This window comes from Zonotrichia leucophrys, unplaced genomic scaffold (genome assembly GCF_028769735.1).
Source record: "Zonotrichia leucophrys gambelii isolate GWCS_2022_RI unplaced genomic scaffold, RI_Zleu_2.0 Scaffold_77_214274, whole genome shotgun sequence".
Taxonomy (NCBI): domain Eukaryota; kingdom Metazoa; phylum Chordata; class Aves; order Passeriformes; family Passerellidae; genus Zonotrichia; species Zonotrichia leucophrys.
Window position 1 is genome coordinate 58,986 of NW_026992282.1, and position 23,285 is coordinate 82,270.

The 23,285-nt window shown below is 49.6% G+C and overlaps 2 protein-coding genes across 2 annotated transcripts in view; both read left to right on the forward strand.

Annotated features, from left to right (window-relative positions):
* Window positions 1-23,285, forward strand: part of LOC135460655 (zinc finger protein 420-like) — a 140,065-nt gene that overhangs the window by 58,838 nt on the left and 57,942 nt on the right. The window contains 1 exon segment of the mRNA XM_064737560.1: window positions 4,357-4,572. Within this exon segment, the coding sequence (XP_064593630.1) occupies window positions 4,357-4,572 (216 nt within the window).
* LOC135460654 (olfactory receptor 14A16-like) lies at window positions 8,134-23,094 on the forward strand. Its single transcript, XM_064737559.1, has 2 exons — window positions 8,134-8,209; window positions 22,148-23,094. The coding sequence occupies exons 1-2, from the start codon at window positions 8,134-8,136 to the stop codon at window positions 23,092-23,094; spliced, it is 1,023 nt and encodes a 340-aa protein (XP_064593629.1).

The following is a 23,285-nucleotide window of genomic DNA, read 5'->3' on the forward strand; positions in this document are numbered from 1 at the left end:
GAGCAACTGGCAGCAGCTAGGACCATGCTGGGAGCAACTGGGATCATCATGGCATCAGCCTAGGACCATACTGGGAGTGACTGGGTCTTTCCTAGAGGCAACTGGGATCATACTGTGAAGAAATGGGACCATGCTGGGACAAATGGGATCATACTGGGAGCAACTGGCATCACACGGAGGGTGACTGGGCCATTCTGGGATCATACTGGAAGTTACTGGGAGCAGGCTGAGGGCAACTGGGACCATGTTGGGGCAACTGGGATATACAGGAAGTGACAGGAATTATGCTGGAGGTGACCGGGAGTGGCTCTGAGGAACCTGAATCATGCTGAAAGCTACTAGGATCAACTGGGAGAGAGTGGAATCACACTGGGGACAACTGGGGTATACTGGGAGATACCAGAAGTGACTGGGGATCCGAGAGGAGCCATAAAGGAAGTTACTGGAATAATACCGGGAGTATCTGGGAATGACTGGAATCATACTGGGAGTGATTGAAATCATACTGGGTGATTTGGAGTGTCTGGGACCATACTGGGGGCAAAAGACAGCATACTGAGAGTGACTGGGATCATACTGGAATCATACTAGGAAGGACTGGAACCATACTGGGAGTGCCTGGAACTATAATAGGGGTGAATGGGAATAGCTGGGACCATGCTGGGATCATACTGGGAGTGATCAGGATGATACTGGGATCATACTGAGTGTAACTGGAAGTGATTGGGACCATTCTGGGTGTAACTGGGAGCCACAGGGCCCATGGTGGGAGTGACCTGGGGGAAACTGGGGGTTCCCAACCCCAGCTGGGGCTCAGGGTTGTTCTCCCCCCGGGCTGCCCCAGGTCCTGCTACCAGAATAGTTCCAGTTGTTCCCAGTTCCTCCCAGTATGATCCCAGTTGTCCCTAGAATAGTCTCAGTCCTTCTCAGCATAGTCCCACTCACTCCCACTTGCCCCCAGCATAGTCCCAGCTGTTCCCACTGTGGTTCCAATTCCTCCCAGTATGGTCACAGGCATTTCCAGTATATCCCAGTTCTGGTCCAGTAAGGTTCCCTCAGAATGATCCCAGTCTTTCCCAGTAACTCTCACTTGCCTCTAGCATGATCCCAGTTTCTAGCGGTTGCCCAAAGTGTAGTCCCAGTTGCTCCCAGTATGATCCCAGTTGCCCCAGTTGTGTCCTTAGTCCCCTCAGGATGGTTCCAGGACTTTCCAGTTGATTCCAGTTGCTCCCAATGTGTCCACATTTTCCTCCCAATATGGGCCTAGCAGCGCCCAGTACCGCCCAGTCAGGATCCATTCTCACCTGCTGTAATCCCAGTGGCTTCCAGTATGATCCCAGTTGCCCCCAACATGGTTTCAGTTGCTCCCAGTTGCTCCCAGTGTGATCCCAGTTGAACCCAGTTGTCCCTTGTATTATCCCCAGTCACTCCCCATGCTATCCCAGTCCCTCCCAGCATGGTCCCAGTCATGCCCAGTTGCCCCCAGTGTAGAGTCAGTCACTCTCACTCACTCCCAGTTGCTCTCAGCATGTTCATGGTCATTCCCAGACACTCCCAGTGTTCACAGTAAGGTGCTTTTTTATCCCAGTATGATCTCAGTCATGCCCAGTTGCCTCCAGAGTGCATCCAGTCATTCCCAGTTCCTCCAGTTTGCTTGCAGCATCATCCCAGTTTCTCTCAGTTGCTCCCAGTAGCCCAAAGTGTCATCCCAGTTGCTCCCTTTCAACACCAATATGATCCTAGTAAGCTCCAATTTGATCCCAGTCACATGCCAGCACTCCCAGTATGGTCCCAGTATAATCCCAGAAACTTCCAATCACTCCCAGTATGGTACCACCTGCCTCCAGCATGGTTCCACTTGCTGCATCAACCCAGTCAGTCCCAGTATGATGCCATTTGCTGCCAGCGTGCTCCCAGTCAGGCCCACTACTGAGGATGATGTGCAGGGTATGTTCCCAGTCACTCTCAAACACTCCCAGTATTAGTCCAGTCACTCCCAGTATTAGTCCAGTCCCTCCCAGTATGATCCAAAGATGAGCCCAGTGTGCTCCCAGTCCCTGCCAGTATGAACCAGTTGTGCTCCATATGGTTCCAGTTGTTCTCTTTCACCCTCACTTTTGTTCCAGTCACTCCCAGTATCTCCCAGTGTACCCCAGTTCCCTCCAGCATGTTCCCAGTCACACCAAGTTCCTTCCAGCAGGATCTCATTTGCTCCCAACCACTCCCAGTCATCATCAGTGTAGTGGCACTCACTACTCATATGATTCCAGTCACCTTCAGCATGATCCCAGTTCATATCAGTATAAGCATAGATCTTTCCAATTGCCCCCAGCATGCAGCCAGTCACTCCCAGTTCCTCCCAGCTGCACGCAGCATGATCCCAGTTGCTCACAGCTACTGCCAGTCATCCTCAGCATAATGCCAGTAACTCCCAGTATATCCCATTTCCCCAAAACATGGTCTCAAGTGCCCCCTGCAGGCTCCTGCTCACACCCAGTATGATCCCAGTATCCATCAGTGTGAGCACAGTCTGCCCTGGCATGGCAGTATGATCCCTGTATGATGCCAGTAAAAACCCAGGACAGTCTCACCATGATTCCAGTAAAAGCTCAATACAGTCCCAGTCACTCTCAGTACAATCCCAGTCCAGCCCAGTCCCTGGCAGTGCTGCCACTGCTGGGATCCCCCAGCCGTGTGTGCGTTACCCCCTGGCGGATGTGCTGAGAGGAGCCCCAAGGGCTGGCAGTGGCCAGGCAGGGTTCTCCACAAGGCCCAGTTTGGATGTGCAGCCCCAGTTTGCCCAGTTTGCCTCTCCTTTGGCCTGGGCCGGGTTCCCCCCACCCGCAGCGGCTGGGAGCAGCCAAGAGCACCAGGCTGCCCATCCCGACCTGTCCCGGCTCCATCCCCGCTCCTGCCACGGGCTGCGAGGGCTGTGGGAATGGGGCACCGAGGGTGTGGCTGCTGCTGGGGGAGGAGGAGGAGGGAGGGAAGGAGAGGGAAGGAGGAGAGCCAGAAAGGATGGAAGGAGGTGGGCTTAGGGAGAAAGGAGGAGGAGGAATGGAAGAGGAGGAATGGGAGGAAGAGGAGAGACAAAGGAGGATCAAGGAAAGGAGAAGGAGCCACAACGTCAAGCACAAGGTCAAGCACTCCCTGATTTCGCAGCCCCCACCCACGGGATGATCACCTCCCATCCCACAAGTGCCCTGGGCAAGGGGAGCTCAGCCCAGATATCTTTGGGGGTCCCTGCTTTGGGTTTTTTTTTTGATGGGGGGGATGTTTGAAGAATGAAGAATGCCAAAGCTGAGCAGAAAATGCCCCTGGGGGGGACATCGGGGGCTGCCGGTGGCGGCTGCCGGCAGAGGCAGCCTGGAGGAGCAGAGCCCTGTGTCCCCCAGGAGCCCAAAGTGGGGAGCAAGAGAGGGGGAGCACCGCCATTGGTGGGAGCCTCAAGAGCCTGGAGAGGGGCAGGGGGGAATCCTTGGAGCCGCTGCAGCCCCGAGCAGAGAATGAGGGGAGAAGGGACCCTGGGACCGCAAAACCCCCAGCATCCCTAAGTGGGAAGATGGAAAAGGGGGAATCTTTTTGGATTTCTGGGACTCCCAGCAGCCTGGGGAGGGCAGGGACTGCATAGACAGGGGACCTCCAATAGAAGCGTGAGCCCTAGCAGCTGGGACAGGGGAAACCCCAAACACAAAAAGGGAGAGACCAGAGACAGGGAACTCCTGGGAGGCATTTTCAGAGCTGAGTCTTGGTGTTTGGGAGTTTTTTATGGTCACTAAATGGTTAGTGACTTCTAGAGATGGACTTGGGCAAAGGGACCTTCAAACTCAACGTGCTCATTCCTTGTTTTCCCCCAACCAGGATTTCCCATTCCCAAACCTTCGCCAGATGGAAGAAAAGGAGGCTTTGAGGAAGATGCCCTCAAAGATGCCCTGGGATACCCAGGCAGGTGAGGAGGAAGTCAGTGCTCCTTTTCCCCTCTCTCCTGCCCCATCTCCCAGCCCAGCATGCCCTCCAGCTGCAGGACAGCCCTGCTGCCAATGCCGTCCTGCTGGGAATGCACTGAGGGCATCTCCTTCCCCTTCCCTCTGGCACGGAGGCAAATCCCACCCTCTTCTTTTCCTTCCTTCCCCAGAGAAGGAGCTGAGGATGGAGATCAGGGAGGACAAATCCCCGTGGCAGAACCTCATGGAAGAGGCTGTTTTGAGCGGCTCCACAGTGCAGGAATCCAACATGCAAGAAAATCCCTGGAGATCCCAAAACCAGCCCAGGGTGCTCTGAGGAGGAAAGACCCACCCTGTTCGAGGAAGATAGACAGAGCTTCAGCCAGAGCTCAGAGCTGGTGGTCCAGAAGCAGCTTCATGATGGGGAGAAGCACCACAAGTGCTTGGAGTGTGGGAAGTGCTTCAGGCAGAGCAGCACCCTGATCAGCCACCAGATGATCCACACCAGGGAATGGCCCTACGAGTGTGGGGAGTGTGGGAAGGGCTTCAGCTGCAGCTCCTACCTTTTCAGGCACCAACGCATCCACACTGGGGAGAGGCCCTACAAGTGTCCCGAGTGCCAGAAGAGGTTTCAGACCAGGTACGATTTACTCCACCACCAGCGGATTCACACAGAGGAGAGGCCCTTCCGCTGCCCTGATTGCAGGAAGGGCTTCAAGCACAACTCACCCACCCAAACATCACCCACCAGCACATCCACACCTGGGAGACGCCCTACAAGTGTCCCCAATGTGGGAAGAGCTTCACCCAGAGCTCTCACTTGACCAAACACCAATGGAGGCACTGGTAAGGGAAGCCCTGCAAATGCCCCAACTGCTGGAAGAGCTTCGTCCCCCGCTCCAGCTCCATCCCCCATGGGAGGATCCATGTTGGGCAGAGCCCTGGTGACCCACATTCAGTGATCTGTGCTGGGAGGAGACGTGGCTGGTAATCCTTTTGGTTTGGCCCCAATTTCCTCTTGATTTTTCTTCATCACTTAAAAACATCTGAAATAGGACTAATGAGAAATTTATCAAACATGTATAAAGCTCCATCAGTTAACAGTTACTTGAGAAGGAATTTACAGTTTGGGGACATATTCTGGAAGATATGCGGGTTCTTGGTGGATTTCCGGAAGCGTTCTCCATATCTTTGCACTCCAAAAGTCAAGATGGATTGATCTGTCACCTCCAAATGACTGAGTCCCACTGAAAACACCTCAATTCTACCCTCACGGGGCCCATTCCAAATTGCCTTGTTTCCACCTCAAAAAAACTCAGTCCCATGCCAAAATTACTCAATTCCCCATCCTCCAGGGTGAGATAGGATAGGATACAGACTGGGAGTAGTGGGATCCAAATTTGAGGTTGTGGGATCGGGATTGTGGGAGGCTGGGTGCGTGGGATGTATTTTGATAGCAAATAAAAGTTTCAGAATTATTGGTTTCTGTCCCATTCATTTTCAATCAGTTCCAGTTCTGTTTTTCAGAGTGCCACCTTCTCAGCTGATTGTGTTTGTGTCCTCCTTTCTCCCCTAACTTTCTTTCCCTGCTCTGTTTCTCTCTCAGTGTCTCCCTTGACCCAGGGCAGCTCCCACCAAAGATCCTCCCCTGATTTAATTCCCAATCCAGGAGCTACAACAACCATGGGTGAAGTTATGAAGGCTGGCAGTGAAATAAATGTCACTATAAGATCTTGCTCCACTTGGCTTTTGGCTCCTTCTTGAGAGCTTTGCCTTCCAGGCCAGGAACATCTTTTCCTGGCTGGGAACTGCAATTCCAGCCCCTGGGAGTGTGTGCTGTGGATCCCAGAGGGGCATTCCCGAGGCCCCCAGGGTGCTGCTCGTGCCGTGCCTCCCAAGGAGCTGTGCAGGGCCAGGGGACAAGGTCCAGCAGCTCTGTTGATTCTGCAGTGCCACAAGGGCCCCTGGTTCCATGAGTTTCCATACTGCCAACAGTGGTCCCTTGGTTCCCATGATGCCCTGCTGTGTCACCATGGATATTTGGTGCCATGAAGTCCTTCAGTGTCACAATGGCCTCACTCACTCCATGAGCTTCCACAGTGTCAGAATGGCCTCCTTGAATGCGTAGTGTCACCATGGACCATTGGCTCCATGCAGCCCCACTGGGTCACCATGGACTCCTTGGTTCATGAGGTTCTGGAGGTGTTTCCATGGTCTCCTTGGATCCACAGTGTCACAATGGACCACTGGATCCACCTGGCCCTGCTGGGTCACCATGGCCACTTGGGTCCATAGGACACCAGGTGTGGAAGGGGCTAGCAGCGGGCCTGTTAGCTAAAGGAGCAAGAAGTAAGAAGAAGAAGAAGCTGATAAGGAGCTTTCTCCAAGGCCGTAACCAAGGAGATCGAGAGAAGGAAGATAAGAGCATTCTGCAGCTGGACGAAGCGATTTTAGAAAGTTAGGTGGAGTCAGAGTAACTTTTCACCAATGGCATGATATTGAATTATTGTGGCCAATAGCTAAGGTAGAAGAAGGGTAAACAACTGGAAAGTGTATAAAAGATCAGCCATTTTCATTAATAAACTGTTGCCAAGTGTTACCAACTGAGACTACTTGTGGTCTCTGCTTTATGTCGTGACCGCCTCGACTGCGACATTTTGGTGACGCCGACGTGATAAGAACATAGTCGGTGGGGGCCCATACGGGGTCCTAGCAATTGGCAACCGTGACCCACTGGGACGTAGTGGGGGAGGTGGCGTTGGTGCAGCTGAGAGTGGCAGGTGGAAGCCACAGGGAGGTCCGGACCTGATTCCCTCCAATCAAGACACCTGGAAGTAGGTGAGCCACCAACTAGTAATAATGGGACAAAATTTATCTAAAGAGGAAGAAAGTGTTTTGTCTACCTGGAAAGTTTTGTTAAGAAATAAGGGAATTAATACGTCAGACTATGCGCTTCGTAATATATTGCTGTGGGCTAAATCACAGAATTTTGGCACTGATCCCGACACAGCATTTAGTGTTAAGGCATGGAAGAAAGTCGGGGACAGACTTTGGCAAGTTATTCGAGCGGGAGATAAAACAGCTGTTGATTTAGCAGTAACCTGGAACTCGCTCTTTGAGGCTTTAAAAGAATGGAAAGTAGAGAGAGAAACGGAGCAAGATGCGGACGAAGAGTCGGGGCTGATAACAGAACCTGACGGGGGGGCTGAGGCAGAGGGGGCCGCTGAGGTAGAAGGGGGCTCTGATGGGGAACTTGGTGAAGAAAGTTCGGGCGCCATGGGAGTTACCTGGCACGCTGCCAAAGCTTCTGGGAAGGCTGCCAAAGCTTCTGGGAAAGCTGCCAAGGCTTCTGGGAAAGCTGCCAAAACTTCTGGGCAACCTGCCCTAGCCTCTTCTTATCAGACCCCTAAGCCTCCTTATCTCACACCTGCGCAGCAGCTCGCGATGGTGCCTGTATATACTACACGGCTACGCCAGTTAGCTGAAATGTCTCTAGCAGAGAGAAAAACCCAGCCGTCTGCCCCCCCGCTTCCCTCCTCTCTGGTCCAGCCGTCCGCCCCCCCGCTCCCCTCTGAGATGCTTGGACAACCTGCAAGGATGTATCCTCCTTTACCTGACAGTGACAGCAACAGCAAGTCAAGTGATGAGTCTCCTGCAGTAACACCTGTGTTGGGGCAAGGAGCTCTGGTCCCTTCATCTTCTAAGAGCTCTAGCCTTACTGCCCCATGGACTTTGCCTCCATGCCAAGTCACTGTGCTTCCTCGACACCCTCAGGAGTTTTGGGAATTTGTTAGGAGGAAAGCAGTTGAAGAAAAGAATTGGGACATCATAGAAAGGTTAGGTGCTCCAAGAGTACCTCAGGAGAACAGTGCCAATGCAAATGTTGCTTGTGATAACCCTATGGCTTTTCCAGTTTTCAAAGCAGCTCCTGGAGCAGGACAGAATGACAGTCATCACATCTTCGCCTGGAGGGTTGTGCAAGACCTCCAGTCAAAAGTAGCTCAGTATGGTATTAATTCCTCAGAGGTAATGCAGTTAATACGTGTGATTAATGCAGATTTGCTTGCACCTTATGATATCACTCATCTTGCTACAATTCTATTCCAGCCAGTACAATATGGTGTATTTCAAGAAACTTGGAGGCGAGTGGCTGAGCGCACGGCTTTAACAAATATGCAGTTGCCTCAACATGACCCTCGTCATGCTGTGGGTGTTGATGCCCTACTGGGCTCTGGGCCTTTTGCTAATCCAGATTTACAGGCAAGGTGGGATCCTTCGATTTTGGCACAAGCTCAGCAAATTGGCATGACTGCCTTAACTAAAACAATGGAAATGGCAGCTCCAAAGCAGAAATATGTTACTATACAACAAGGGACGAGAGAACCATTTTTGCAGTTTGCAGAAAAACTTGCTGCCGCTATTGAGAAACAGGTAGATGATGAAACTTTGCGAGAGAAATTGTGTGTACAATTGGCTAAAGAAAATGCAAACCCAGACTGCAGAAAGATTATTGACACTTTGCATGGGGAACCCACCTTGTCTGAAATGGTTACTGCTTGCTCAAAAGTTGGTTCAGTTGAACATAAAATGGCAGCTCTTGCTGCAGTGTTAAGACCTTCAGCGAAGTGTTATAATTGTGGACAACAAGGGCACGTAAAGTCACAGTGTACTGTCCGGAAAACAACATTTAGGCCAAGTGCAAGCAGCGATGTTGTATGCAACCGTTGTGCTAAATCTGGGCACTATGCTAAGCAATGCAGGAGCAAATATCATGCAAATGGTCAGCTATTGCCGGGAAACCCAAAGAGGAGCGCGAAGGGGCGCGTGGGAAAACAAATACCCCAACAACCACAACAGCAAATGCGGGTCTTCCCAGCCCTGCAAAGCTACCCATTTGCGAACAATTCTCAGGGGCAACAAGCGGGTCCGCAGGGATTGATATACCCACCGCTGACACAGTAACCATTTTAACAAAAGAAATATGTAAAGTGCCTCTTGATGCCTATGGTCCGATAGGACGGGGATTGAGTGCGTTTTTGATAGGGAGATCAAGTACTACACTTAGAGGTATTCATGTGCATCTAGGGCTTATTGATGCTGATTATTTAGGGCAGATTCATGCTATGGTATCCATTGATGACCCTCCTGTTACTATTCAGAAAGGAACTTGCATTGCTCAACTTGTACCTTTTGTGAGTTCTGTTCCAAATACAGTGGACCGAAGTCGCGGCACAGGAAGCTTTGGATCGACAGGAGAACCTCAAGTGTTTTGGACTGAGAAAGTAACAGAGAGCCGTCCAGAAAAGACATGCACTCTCACCGCCAGTGGATGTTATCCAGGAACTATATCAGTAACAGGTTTGATTGACACTGGAGCAGATGTCACAATACTCTCACGACTTTGCTGGCCTCAATCCTGGCCTCTTACTCGTGCAAGTTTTGGACTCCTGGGATTGGGTGGTGCTACAACAGGTGGCCTGTCAGCCATTGTAATTAATGTAAAACATCCTGATGGCCAACAAGCTAACATCAGACCCTATGTTGCCGATGCTCCTCAAAGTTTGTGGGGACGAGATTGTTTATCTCAATGGGGTGTCAAAATTACTACGGATTTTTAATGGGGGCCACTGTGTTGCAGGGCAATGAACGTCCAGTTGTACCCCTGACATGGTTGACAGATAAGCCTGTCCGGGTTCGCCAGTGGCCCCTGACTACTGAAAAGCTTACTGCCCTGCAAGAATTAGTTACAGAACAATTGCAAGCAGGACACATTGAGGAATCATTCAGTCCCTGGAACACCCCTGTTTTTGTAATAAAAAAGAAATCGGGAAAATGGAGACTTTTACATGATTTACGGCAGATAAATGCTGTAATGGCAACAATGGGAGCTTTGCAACCAGGCCTTCCTACACCCACGATGATTCCACAGGAATGGCAAATAGTTGTCATTGATCTAAAAGATTGTTTCTTCACTATTCCATTGGCTGAGCAGGACAAAGAAAAATTCGCTTTTACGGTGCCTTCTATAAATCATGCGGCACCTGATAAAAGATATCAATGGAAGGTACTCCCACAAGGCACGAAAAATTCGCCAACTATTTGTCAATGGTTTGTGGCACAGGCCTTGTCAAAAGTGCGGGAGCAATTTAAAAACTGCTACTGCTATCATTACATGGATGATATCTTGTTGGCATCTGACAACAAGCAACAGTTGTCAGCTCTTAGACAATGTGCTGTGACAAATTTGAAAGCCTTTGGTTTGATCATTGCTCCAGAGAAAGTGCAGGAACACATGCCTTGGAAATACCTAGGTATGTTGCTGACCAACACTCAAGTTATGCCTCAACCTGTAAAGTTAGACATTGATGTTAAAACTGCTACTGATGTACAGAAATTGGTTGGTTTAATAGGTTGGATTCGATCATATTTAGGCATAACTAATCATCAGATGCAGTCATTGTTTGATTTGCTTTCAGGCATCACTTCCTCCACTGATGAGAGGCAATTGACCTCAGCGGCAAAAAAGACCCTAGAAGAAGTTGAATTAGCCCTAGCACACAAATTTGTTAACAGGATAGATCCCTCTGTTGATGTTCAATTGTTTATTTTGAAGGACCATGAAATACCATGTGGAATATTGTGTCAATGGAATGATAATTGGGAAGATCAGTTGCATATTCTGGAATGGATATTTTTATCTTTCAGATCTCGGAAAACAGCTCCAGGACTTTATGAGCTTTTTGCAGATATTATCATCAAGGGTCGCAGGCGTTGTCATGAGATTTTGGGACAGGACCCTGTGACCATTGTGATACCTGTACAACAGTGGTATTTCGAATGGTGCTTTCAAAATAATCATGAATTGCAATCTGCCTTATCTTGTTTTACAGGCCAAATCTCATATCATTTGCCTTCTCATTCTGTTCTAACACTGACTAAAGAGATCCCTTTTGAAGGCAAGCAAATTTGTTTTCCTGTTCCAGTGGAAGGTATAACAGTTTTTACAGATGGGTCCGGGAAAACCGGAAAAGCAGCTGTGGCTTGGAGAAAGGATGATCACTGGGAATATCAGACAGTGATTCAGCAGGGATCTCCTCAACTGGTTGAACTTTCTGCGTTAGAAGAATGGCAAACTGATGTTACAAAAATGCCAGAATTTGGTCGCTTTAAGTATATTCATGTTACAGTTGATACTTTTTCTCATGCAATGGTTGCTTCAGCATTCACAGGAGAAAAAACTCGAGATGCTATTCGTCATTTTTATCATGCCTTTTCTATTCCAGGTGTTCCGTGTCATGTAAAAACAGATAACGGCCCAGCATATGCTTCGCACAAAATGCAAGCATTCTTTCGTGCTTGGGGCATTGAGCATTCAACAGGTATTCCACATGTCCCCACGGGCCAAGCAATTATTGAAAGAGCTCACGGACTTCTTAAACGTCAGGTTCAAAAACAAAAAGGGGGAATGCAACAGGAGCCACCTCAAGTGAGATTAGATAAAGCTGTTTATGTGTTAAACTTCTTGCGTCCCCTACCTGACTCACAGTTATCTCCAATCTTTTGCCATTTTTCTTCTTTGAATTCTAAGCAACCAAATTTCCATAGAAATGTCAAGGTATGGGTCAAGGATTTGATTACTGGTATATGGTCTGGTCCAGTGGAACTGATAACCTGGGGAAGGGGTTATGCTTGTGTTTTGACAGATAATGGTCCTCGATGGGTTCCTGCTCGCTGTGTCAAACCTTACCTAGAGCGTGTGGGAAAGGACAGGATCGATGGTTCTGCAGCTGAAGCAGAGCGTGCGGATGACACTGGCTAAGACCATATATCGGTACTTGAAGATGGATGAAGGACAGGAACAATTGTATTAAGAGTGGGAATTTTGTTGATGGTTGTGATTGTGATTTTGTGTGTCCCCTCTCTGCTTGGGTTTTTGCAAAGGGCCCTGCAAAAATCCATAGCAGCTGTATTTACAGTTCAAAAACAAAAAAGGGGGAATTGTGGAAGGGGCTAGCAGCGGGCCTGTTAGCTAAAGGAGCAAGAAGTAAGAAGAAGAAGAAGCTGATAAGGAGCTTTCTCCAAGGCCGTAACCAAGGAGATCGAGAGAAGGAAGATAAGAGCATTCTGCAGCTGGACGAAGCGATTTTAGAAAGTTAGGTGGAGTCAGAGTAACTTTTCACCAATGGCATGATATTGAATTATTGTGGCCAATAGCTAAGGTAGAAGAAGGGTAAACAACTGGAAAGTGTATAAAAGATCAGCCATTTTCATTAATAAACTGTTGCCAAGTGTTACCAACTGAGACTACTTGTGGTCTCTGCTTTATGTCATGACCGCCTCGACTGCGACAACCAGGGTCACAATTGGCTCCTTGCTTCCACATAACTCCCTCAGTGCCAAAATGGCCCATTCATTCCATGAGGAACAACAAAATTTTGTAGAAACATTTAGCAAATCCTGCTTAACACAGCTGGGAACATCTGTTTGCATTCAAGAGAGAGGTTAAAGGTGAGGATGGCACCAGCAGCTTCCATCTGCAACAGAGATCCAGGGAAAGGACAGGGACAGAGGATTCAGCTGCAAGACTCAGAGAATTCTGCTTCCAGAGATCATTTCTGCTCACACTGTCGCTTGGAGAAAGGTGAACACCATTCCAGGCAGCCTGTACTGAGCTGGTGGTTCCTGAGTGGGGTTTTTAGTTTTGCTCTGGCTTTTCCATGCTTTCCTTACCAACAGGAATACTTCTCCTGGGCCTGTGTTCAGGCACAGCTCTGAGGAGAGCAGGTGGTACATGGTAAATGGGCTGGAACATGGAGCTGCAGAGCTCAGGGGACAAGGTTCTGCTGGAGGGCACAGGGATGTCAGTCCCAGATGGGCAATGTCAGACATGGTGAGGCTGGGGGTGAGGAGCAGCTTGTCCAAACAAGGTCAGCCCTCAAGGGACTCATTCTTCTCTGTGCCCAGACCTCCTAAGGATACATACAGCATCAAGATCACCTGGGGAATGCTTCTTTCAGCTCTTCTCTGAACTGGGAAATAAAAAAATACTCACTTGATTAAAAAAAAATTTTCATGAGGCGCATTTTGAAATCTTCATCCTTAAAGGAACTCCAAACTGACTCCAATCATCTGCACAAGCCTTGGAGACTTGAAGATTTGGATTTAGGGCTGGGTCCAGGAGCCTCAGGCATTGAGAGAAGGCTGAAGAAACTGCTCTAGGAGTCAGAAGCAAAACTCCAAGTTCCTTGGCACATCACTGGGCCCACTGTGGGCAGGGTCTACCAAAGGCTCCCCAGGGACTGCTGAGAGCAGATCCTTGAGGCCAGGATTGCAGGGAGCACAAGGCTCTGAGCAGGGAACTGCAGTGCTGAGCAAGGCCTGGGCTGGCTGGGGGAAGCAGAAAGGCCAAGCCCTGAGCCCAGCCTGGGACAGCAGGGCCTGTCCCTCACAGGTAGCTTGGGGCTGTTTGTGGGCCAGGGGGATGTGAGGGGCAGCAAGGACAAATGTCATAAACCTGTGTGACACTCCAGATCCTTATGGAACCAAGGGGCCAGTGGGACACTGTGAGGCCTCATGGAAACAAGAGGCCATTGTCAGCCTGCAGGGCTGGAACACCCCAGAACACTGAAATGCTGGGGATAACCGAAGGTTCCTTTCCTTCCTCTCCTCCAGGAGAAGCACCAACCAGATATTCTCAGCATGGGCAGATGCAAAGAATATTCTTCGTAGGAAGGGACTCTCAAGGATCATTAAGTCCACCTCTTAAGTGAATGGCCCACACAGGGATTGAACCCATAGCCTGGGTGATACCAGCACCATGCTCTAACCAACTGAGCTAAGAGGTCAAAATGACACCAAATTTTACTGGCAAAATATGGGCAGTCAAGGAAATTTGGCAAAGGGTTTAACCTAAAAACATTTAACCCTTAAGATGTTTAGTTACCCAAAAATGTTCCAGGTAACTAGGATTAGGAGAAGAAATAGAGAACATCAGAAAGACAGAAGATCTGTAGAAAGACACTCACATAGGTACCAACTGCTTGGGCTCCAGCATCACCAACAGAAGAACCACAGAAGAAGGCAGGATCCAGACCATGGGCTGGTCTTGTGCTGTGGGTTTTAACACCCTGGGCCTTCATGGGCCCGCCCCTGTGGGAATGCCAGTTGCTTGTCCAATCAGAGTCAGGCTAGGCACCAGCTGTTACTGTGTGATTGATTGACAGCTCAGCCAATCAGAGTGGGGTTGGCACAGCATCTGCTGTGTGATTGACAGCTCTGCCACGCGAGGACTAGGGGCGGGGCTCTGTCCCACCATAAACCAAGGCCTGACCTGGCCCTGGCCCCACACGGGCATTCCAAACATCCCAAGGTATCTCAGGACATCGATCTCATCCAGCCTCTGACAACGACCCAAGTGACAATATGGAACCTCATGGAGCCATGAGTCAGTTGTGACAATGAGGGTCCAAGGACACTACAGAACCTCATGGAATCAAGGAGACCACTGTGCAACTCAGGGGCTCTATGGGCGCAAGGGTCAGTAATCAAACAGTGGCGTCCATACAAACAAGGAGCCCTTGTGACACAGCGGGGCCGCATGGAGCCAAGGGAACCCTGTGACTCTGTTGGGGCTCATGAAAACAAGAAGCCATTGTGACACTGCAAGACTTCGTGGAATCAAGGAGACCGTTGTGACAATGTGGGGAACCATTTAAAAAAAGGGAACATGGAACAGGTTTGCCTGGTTTGGCCTCCTGGGGACTGTGTGACAGGTCCCACTGAATTTGACGTGCCAAGGGCCACTTCCCATTTGACTGTGAAGCACTGGGACTCTGTGCTTTCCTTCCTATGGAAAAGAACATTCTTTCTTGTCTAGGCTCACATGGCCAAAATTAGGATTCTACCTCTAAAATTCTGTATATTCAAGGGTTACTCTCCAAAAAAATCTACCAATACAGTCAAGTCTTGCCAGCCCTGGCCTCTGGTGACTGCCTCTCATCTGATCCTGCACCACTGGGGCTCACTTGTTTCCTTCCTATGGAGACCATTGTGACACTGCAGCGTGTTGTGGAGCCAAAGGGCATTGTTACACTGTAGGAATCTGTGGAACCAAGGGGATCATTGTGACACTGTGAGTACCATGGATCCAAGTGGCTAGTGTGACACTGTGGGGTCTTAAGGAGCCATGGAGAGCATTGTGACACTCGGCGGCCTTGTGAAATGTAGGGCATCATAGTGACACTGCAGAGTGCCATGGATGCAAGGGACCATTGTGACACTGTGGGGCCTCATGGAACCAAGGACATCATTGGGGCTCTGTTGGGCTGCATGGTCCCAAGGGGCCCGTGCAAATCAGCAATGTGGGAGTTAGCCCGGCTGTAACTCAGAGTCAACCAGATTTTACCCCAAAAGAACTGGGCGTGAGTTTCAAGTCTTAGGAATCATCCTTTTAACTTAGGGTGAGTTTGAGAGTTCCCCCATAAGCCTTTAGTGTTGCTGTTCTAATTTGTCCAGGTTCTGCTCCCCTATTGGTTTCTTGTTTTTTCCATGTGGTTATTGTTCTAGAGTGTTCTACCCCCAAGAGTACATGTTGTTGTTTCCCCTTTGTCTTGGGTCTTTGGATCCTAGCCCTCATACTGTGCTCAAGTTCTCCATGTTTATTGTTTCTCACCCTGTTATTAAAGTTCCTTTTAAACAACTCCATCGATCCTGCTCCTTTTCATTTTTGCCACCCTCGCCCTGAAGTCAGGGAACCAGAGAGGTTTGTCACAGCCACCCTCATTGTGACATTTGGTGCCCACATAGGGATCATGATATTCAGGGCTCCCTGTGTCAGTCCAGTCAGCTGGGGTTAGCTGATGGATAGGCCGGTGCTCCCCAGGATTTTGGGTTGTGCCGGGCCGGGTGGATTCATCGTTGCTTCAAGGAACCTTGCCCAGGATCAGCAGGGACAATTATGGTTTCACCTGCACAGATTGCAGGTGGGTTTGGGAAAATGCAAGACATTTACTGCCAATTTTGTCCCTGTGTTTTTACAATATGCACCCACGTCCCATAATTGATTTGGGGTGTTCTGGTGTCCCTCTCACATAAGGCAGAACAAGAGAAAAATGGGCAGCCAGATGTCCAAAGTAGAAAGGAGCATATATGGATGCTTTAATTCTCACTGATCATGACACAATATTTTCAAAGAATGAATTAAAATCAATTCATGTGGTGGATCGTTAAAAATTTTCCAGATGCTTCTCCTGGTGAAATCCATACCACTGAATTTTGGGACTCAGAGGGATTTAAATTGTGCAACCTTTTGATCAAAAGGGACCCCATTGCACCCCATATGCTCCCCATCTCCCACACCATCCTTGAGATCCTTCACCCGCAAGCAGTGTGTCAAAAACTCAATCCATTGGTCACTCCTAACTTGGGATCTCCCCTCAAACCTGCCTTTCTCAGACCTTCCATGATGGTCCAAGATGGCAATGGCCACGCAGTCTTGGAGCATCATGCCCTGGAGAGTTAAGATGGAAGGAGACCAAACGTGGCTCGAGAGCCCGACCATCCTCCCTCCATCTTGGCTCCTCCATTTCCTGCTACCACAACCTTCTCTTCCACCCTGAATGAACCTGCAGACTCCACCCCTATTGAAGTTGGAGGGAGACGACCCACCTTGCATTGGTCAGCCATCAACTCCGATTTATTGATCAATCAGGCACCTTTTATAACAGTGTTAATCAAGTTCATGCATATTGCAAAATCTGAGCTCACAATAGGTCAGAGATAGCATACCAACCCCTCCTTATGTTTCCAATACCAAGATCTGGGTTCTCAAAATTATTCTTGCTTTCCCAAAACAGCCAAAGATAGAACATCCACTTGTTATGAGAAAGCTGCCTGAGAACTCTGATGTGCAAGACTCTCAAGGCCTTCATGTTTGTCACTTTTACCTGTAATTAAAAATAACCTGAGAACCTCTGCTGTTCACAGAAACAGGCTGTGAGAACCTGCTCCTCACAGCTGCCTTCTAGGCCATCCCTGAAAAAATCTCCAACACACCCCGACAACTATGGGTCATGCCCCACTGTCAATCATTCCACCTCCACCCTGGGCCATGCCTCCGGAATGCCAGCCCAGTTGTCTGCCATCCTAAATCAAGGCCCTTCCTCCCCAACACCTGAAAAAATGGCAGTGCCCTTTGCCTCACCCTCCGGCAACAATATGACCCCATGGTCACAGATACTATGCCCAACTGTCACACTATTTCTAATCCAAATGTTTCTCCTCCAAGTTATTCTTCCTCCTTAGAAAACAGTTTGGACTCTGCAGAAACACCTCACCCCTTTAACCCCAGAAGATCCCTAGGAAAGGATCTGGAAAGAAGCAGTTAAGGAAGGAGACCTGCAAATAGTCTCGAAAGTCCTTGTTGCCCCCGTATGTTATACCTGGCAGAATCCCAGGTATCATCCATTGGTTTATGGGGAAATCAAGGATCTGTGTAGGCCAGCTAAAGACCATAGGAAGGACTTCCCTTGTTTTAATGGCCTAATGAGGGCGATGTTTACAGCACATGTCGTAACTTCATATGATTTACAATATATTATGACCATGTTGATGTCACCTACAGAATACACCCTGTGGGAAGGGGGATGGAAGTGTTTACTAAATCAATTAATAGGAGACTATGCTAATAATGAGGCAAGGGAGGAATTGACAATAAACCATCTAGCTGGAGAAGGACAACACAGCCTACCAGATGATCAAGCAGCAGGTATCCCCAGAGAAGTATTGGATGATATCAAAGAGATGGCTTTGAAAGCTTTAATCCAGGTATCAGATGGTAGCACTCCCAATTTGGACTACTTTGGGTGGCTGCAGCTAAAGCTTTAGAACAATTAGACTATCCTGGGTACCTGTTAAGTAAGCAAACCAATGCTACCTCCCTCACATTGAGTGGCCTGCTCTCAGACATAGAGACCATCAGACATGCCACCTTGCAGAACAGAAATAGAGTTTTTACTCTGGGCACATGGGCATGGCTGTGTAGACACTGAGGGTATGTGTTGCATGAACCTCTCCAGCCACAGCAAGTCAATCCACAAGAGCATTCATGTACTGAAAGAGGGGTTCCAGAAGCTTCAAGTCAAAAACCAAGACTGGGTCAAAAAACTCTCCCAATCCAAGGAACTAAAGGGTTGGATGATGTCGAGCTAAAACAGGACTATTCATTCTCTTAGTGGTTGTTGTTGTTGTTGTTGTATTGTTAATTGTCCCATGATTGTTTGGATTCTTTTAGAAAGTCTTACAAAAGTCTTTCAGTTCCATCTTTGTTGTAAAATTGAAAGGAGGAAGATATCCAACACAGGCTCCTCATGGACTCCATGTAGGAGAGAATTGGCAGCCAGGATGGTACAAAAACCTCTCAGAGACTCAGTGTGGGAAGGAAACACCTTAAAAGTACCTAAATGTATTCCTAAATCAATAAAGTACCTTAAAAACCTTGAGTATCTCAAGGCATTAATGAGCCCCACTTAGTGTCAGTACAAAGCTCTCAGGGGACTCATTAAAGCAGATAAATGGAGCAATGATTGCAAAACTCTCACAGAGTCTGTATTAAAATGGAAACACCAAGAACCCTAAAATAACAGGAGTACCCTGAAGCATTAATGAGCCACACTGAGTGTGGTTACTGACAAAGCCTCTCTAGGGACTAATTGTCGCAGATAATTGGAGGCCATGATTGCAAAAACTTCTCAGAGACTCCAAGGCAAAAGCCAAACCCAAAGTCCTTTGAAAAACCTGCAGTCCCTGCAGGGAGCATCAAAGACCCCCAGGGCCATTGCTGAGCAAGGCTCCCCAGGGACTCCTTCCAGCAGATCCTTGAGGCCACTGGCATGTGGGCTATGGGAGGATGCTGAGGGCAGGACAAGGGGCTGACAGTGCCCAGCCTGGCTGGGGCTGTGCCAGGAGGCCCCAGTGCCTAAGGACAAGGTGTCTCCTCAGCCCTTGGTGGCATAGACCCTGCTGCTCTGCCCCAAGGCACCAAGACTTGGCTTCTCTTTGTCCCCACCTGTCATCACTGCCTCCAGTTCTCTGCTCTGCCTGGGGCCTGGGGACACTTTCTCAGTGGTGTCCCTCACTGGGACCCATTAAAAGTCCAAGAAAGTTTGGAGTTGGATTCTGACTTGGAGTTCTGGAGAGGTTTCTTCAGCTCCCTCTCAGGGACTGATGTTCAGGGCCTGAACACAAAGCCCCAGAGGCTCATTAAAGTCCTTGTGCTGTGTCTGTGCTGCTGAGCTGGGCTGGGTTCCTTGCACAGAGGCAGCTCCTGGTAACCAAGAAGAGCTTCAAAAGCACATTTCTCTTGATGAGCATCTCTTCTTCCAGCCCAGCAGGGCTGGGGCACTGCCTGCAGCCACCCCGGGCACAGCACAGAGGCACAGAGAGCTTCAATCAGTCAGGGCTGGGAAGGTGCTGAGAAGTGCCTGGGGGAGAATCACTGCCAGCCCTTGGCACAGGAGCTTCTGGCTGCAGGACAATGCAGCTGCAGCTCCTGGAGCCATCTCCTAAAGCTGGAACATCCCAATGCCTACAGACCCTGTGAGTACATTCTCTGATTGTCTCTTGTGCAGAGCAGCCAGGGGTGCCCAGGGCTGTCCTGCAGAGCAGGGTCCTGCAGCCCAGGGTGCTGTGCTGGGACAGGGACTCTGCTGCCTGCCAGGGACAGCTCTCAGCCAGCCCTGGCAGCTGCTCCCAGCGCTGGTGAAAAGCTGTGAGGGGAAGGAGCCACCCTGAGCAGGGCAGGGGCTGCTGCTGAGAGGGGCTGGGTGGGGCAGGGCTGCCCCCAGCTGCAGACCAGCCTGGGCACAGCTCCAGAGGGCACTTCCCAAGGACGGTAAACCTGGGATTGCTGTAAAGATCTGGAGCTTTCCTGAGAGTTTTTTCAATTTCCTACTTGGAGAAGGATGGAAAAGTTGGGATGATGACAAAAAGATTTTTTCATTTTATACATTTTTCATATATTTTTAGCACTATAAATTACTATTACATAATTATGAATCTTTAATCCTTATTTAGGTCTATTAAACTGTTGATGAACTCTATTACTATTATATACTTCTATAAGTATAGTCCTGTATTTACTCTATTATTTTCCCTAAGCTTTTTCTTTGATTTTAGAAAAATAAGCTGGTTGTCTAAATGCATTCCTGAAATACATATAATATACAATACATATAGTATCCTGTAAAGTCTTACTATCAGGAAGAGGACCTACAAGAACATTTTGGTTTTTGAGCAGAATGTGAGCAGTCATAACAAAAATTGAAGGCAAAGATACCCTTGGACTTACTCCAATGGATGGAGCCAGGGGTATGTAACTGGGGTAAGTGAATCTCCTATTGGAGGTTCCTGTTAAATTTTCTTTATTAATCAACCTTAATAAATTGTGTAAATCAGGGCCCGGGTGTGCCCCATTCCCACTGGGACACCTGGAAGCTTCCAATTATTGTCTGGTTTTTACTTTACTGTTCTAACACTTGTAGCAAGGGTTTGTTTTTTGGGTTTTTTTTCGCTTTTGATTATAAAAAACAAGGGGATGAGAGAAGCAGAACAGGAATTGTAATCCCAGAATCACAGAACATTCCGAGTTGAAAGGGACACACTGGATCATCAAAGGAATGTTTGAACATTTACAGGGACTGCAGAACCGTAAATTAAGCTGGTCATTCTCTCTGCTGGGAGCCTCCCAAAGGGCCCTCAGCCACTCCTCAGCCCTGGACAGCAGCAGCATCACCTTTGCAGGGCCCAGCAGGGCTCTCCTGAGCTGCCCTTGCCCAGCTGCACACAGAGCCTGCCCCAGCCAGGGCCCTGCACACAGGCAGGTTTCTGTAGAGCCCCGGCCAGGGCACACAGGCTGGGATGAGCTCTGTGAGCACTGGCAGGGACAAGGCTCCTCTCAGGAGGGAATGTCCAGGCCCAGGGAGATGCTCAGGGAAGGAGAGGGGGCTGAAGAGAGCATTGCTGGGGGCAGGATGAGGGCACTGTTGGTGTGTGGGAGGTGCTGGGCACAGGTGGGGATGGGAACACTGTCCTGAGTGCCCGGCTGTCTCTGCCCTGCCCTCTTAGGCACAGCACCACAACATCTTCTCTTGGTTCTGCAGTGCCCTGATATTGTCACTGTTATCTGCTGCTCTCAGGGAGGCTCTGGCATTTGCAGCAGCTGAGTCAGGCTCTGCCCTAGGCATTCCTGCCAGGCAGGGGTGTGTCCATGGGAATGGGGTGTCCAAGCTTCCCTGGCACCTGTGGGGCTGTGAGCAAAGCAGTCCATGGGAAAGGGGAATGAGCTGAGCCCTATCCCTGAGATCCCATCATGGGCACAGCCAGGGATCTCCGTGCTGTGCCCTTCCAAGCTCTGAGTTGCCCTCCTGGGTACAAATCTGTGCCAGAGCCTCTGGGAGTTCCCTGAATGTCCCACGGGGAAGGGCAGAGCTGCCAGAGCTGAGGAAATGCTGTTGGGTTTGCCAAGGGAGCCGTGAGTGTCCTTGGCACAAGGGGGTGCTGAGACCTTGCCCAGAGACCTTGAGAGAGGGTGAGACATTCAGGGATCCCTCTGCTCTGGGCAGGGTCTGGTATATCCCAGGGTGACCCAGGAGTGTGATTGTGCTCTGATTGCAGCCAAAGGTGCAAAGGCAGTTGGGAACAAGCCCATGCAGCTCTTCACCTTCCCTCAGGCACAGGGAATCCTTTGCCTCTCTCATCTCTCAGTGAGAAACTCTGAGTGCAACAAAAATGCTGGGGATTTCTGACCTCAGAGAGCCAGGAATGATGTGGGTAGGAAAAAATTCCTTAAACCAGCTCCTGCCATCCATGTCCTAAAAAACTAGGAGTGCAGATGCTACCAAGCCAGTCTTCCTTCTGAGTGATTCCCCTGACCAATCCTGAATATCCAGCCTTGTCCCTCTGCCCCATGGCCACAAATCCAGGGCAGTGGGGCAGGGATGGCTCCTTGAGAGCCCCCATGCACAGGCCTGGCTGCTCCTGGCACACTCAGCCAGCACAACTGGAGCTCAGGCAGGGACCTGGGTGAAGCTTTTCCCAGAGCAGGGACAAAGATGGATGAGTCCCAGTGGGACAGGCTACAGGGAATGGCCCAGGTTTGGCTCCAAGCAGCCTCTCCTGACTTGTCACTGTCCTTTCTCCATGAACAGGTCCCCATGTGCAGCTCCAGCAAATGTCCAACAGCAGCTCCATCAGGCACTTCCTCCTGCTGCCATTGGCAGACACGCGGCAGCTGCAGCTCCTGCACTTCTGCCTCTTGCTGGGCATCTCCCTGGCTGCCCTCCTGGGCAACGGCCTCATCATCAGTGCCGTAGCCTGCAGCCACCACCTGCACACACCCATGTTCTTCTTCCTGCTCAACCTGGCCCTCAGCGACCTGGGCTCCATCTGCACCACTGTCCCCAAAGCCATGCACAATTCCCTCTGGGACACCACGAACATCTCCTACTCAGGATGTGCTGCTCAGCTCTTTTTCTTTGTGTTCTTCATCTCAGCAGAGTATTTCCTCCTGACCGTCATGTGCTATGACCGCTATGTGTCCATCTGCAAACCCCTGCACTACAGTACCCTCCTGGGCAGCAGAGCTTGTGCCCACATGGCAGCAGCTGCCTGGGCCAGTGGCTTTCTCAATGCTCTGCTGCACACAGCCAACACATTTTCCCTGCCCCTGTGCCATGGCAATGCCCTGTGTCAGTTCTTCTGTGAAATCCCACAGATCCTCAAGCTCTCCTGTTCACACTCAAAACTCAGGGAACTGGGGCTTCTTGCTGTTACTGTCTTTTTGGTATTTGGTTGTTTTGTGTTCATTATTTTCTCCTATGTGCAGATCTTCAGGGCTGTGCTGAGGATCCCCTCTGAGCAGGGGTGGCACAAAGCCTTTTCCACCTGCCTCCCTCACCTGGCTGTGGTCTCTTTGTTTGTCAGCACCGGTACCTTTTCCTACCTGAAGCCCCCCTCCATCTCCTCCCCATCCCTGGATCTGGTCCTGTCAGTTCTGTACTCGGTGGTGCCTCCAGCCCTGAACCCCCTCATCTACAGCCTGAGGAACCACGAACTCAAGGCTGCAGTGTGGAGACTGATGACTGGATGGTTTTAGGAACGTTAAACTTCTGGTCAATTTCTGCAAATCACTTGTAATAAAAGTCATCTTCAATCATTCTTATTAGCTTCAGTGTGAAAGTTTGTTTTGTTTGCTTTAGCTTTTTCCAATGGTCCACAAAGAAATGTCATTGTTTGTGCCATTTCTCATTTTGCTTCCCTCCACCTTCCCTGTAGCCACAAACTTTG

What these genes read in the sequence shown, in the direction of transcription:
- LOC135460654 (XM_064737559.1), top strand. Translation starts at nt 8,134, where the DNA reads ATGACCCTCGTCATGCTGTGGGTGTTGATGCCCTACTGGGCTCTGGGC. An exon ending in AATCCAGATTTACAGGCAAG is followed by an intron (nt 8,210 to 22,147) that starts GTGGGATCCTTC and finishes CTCCATGAACAG; the next exon opens with GTCCCCATGTGCAGCTCCAG.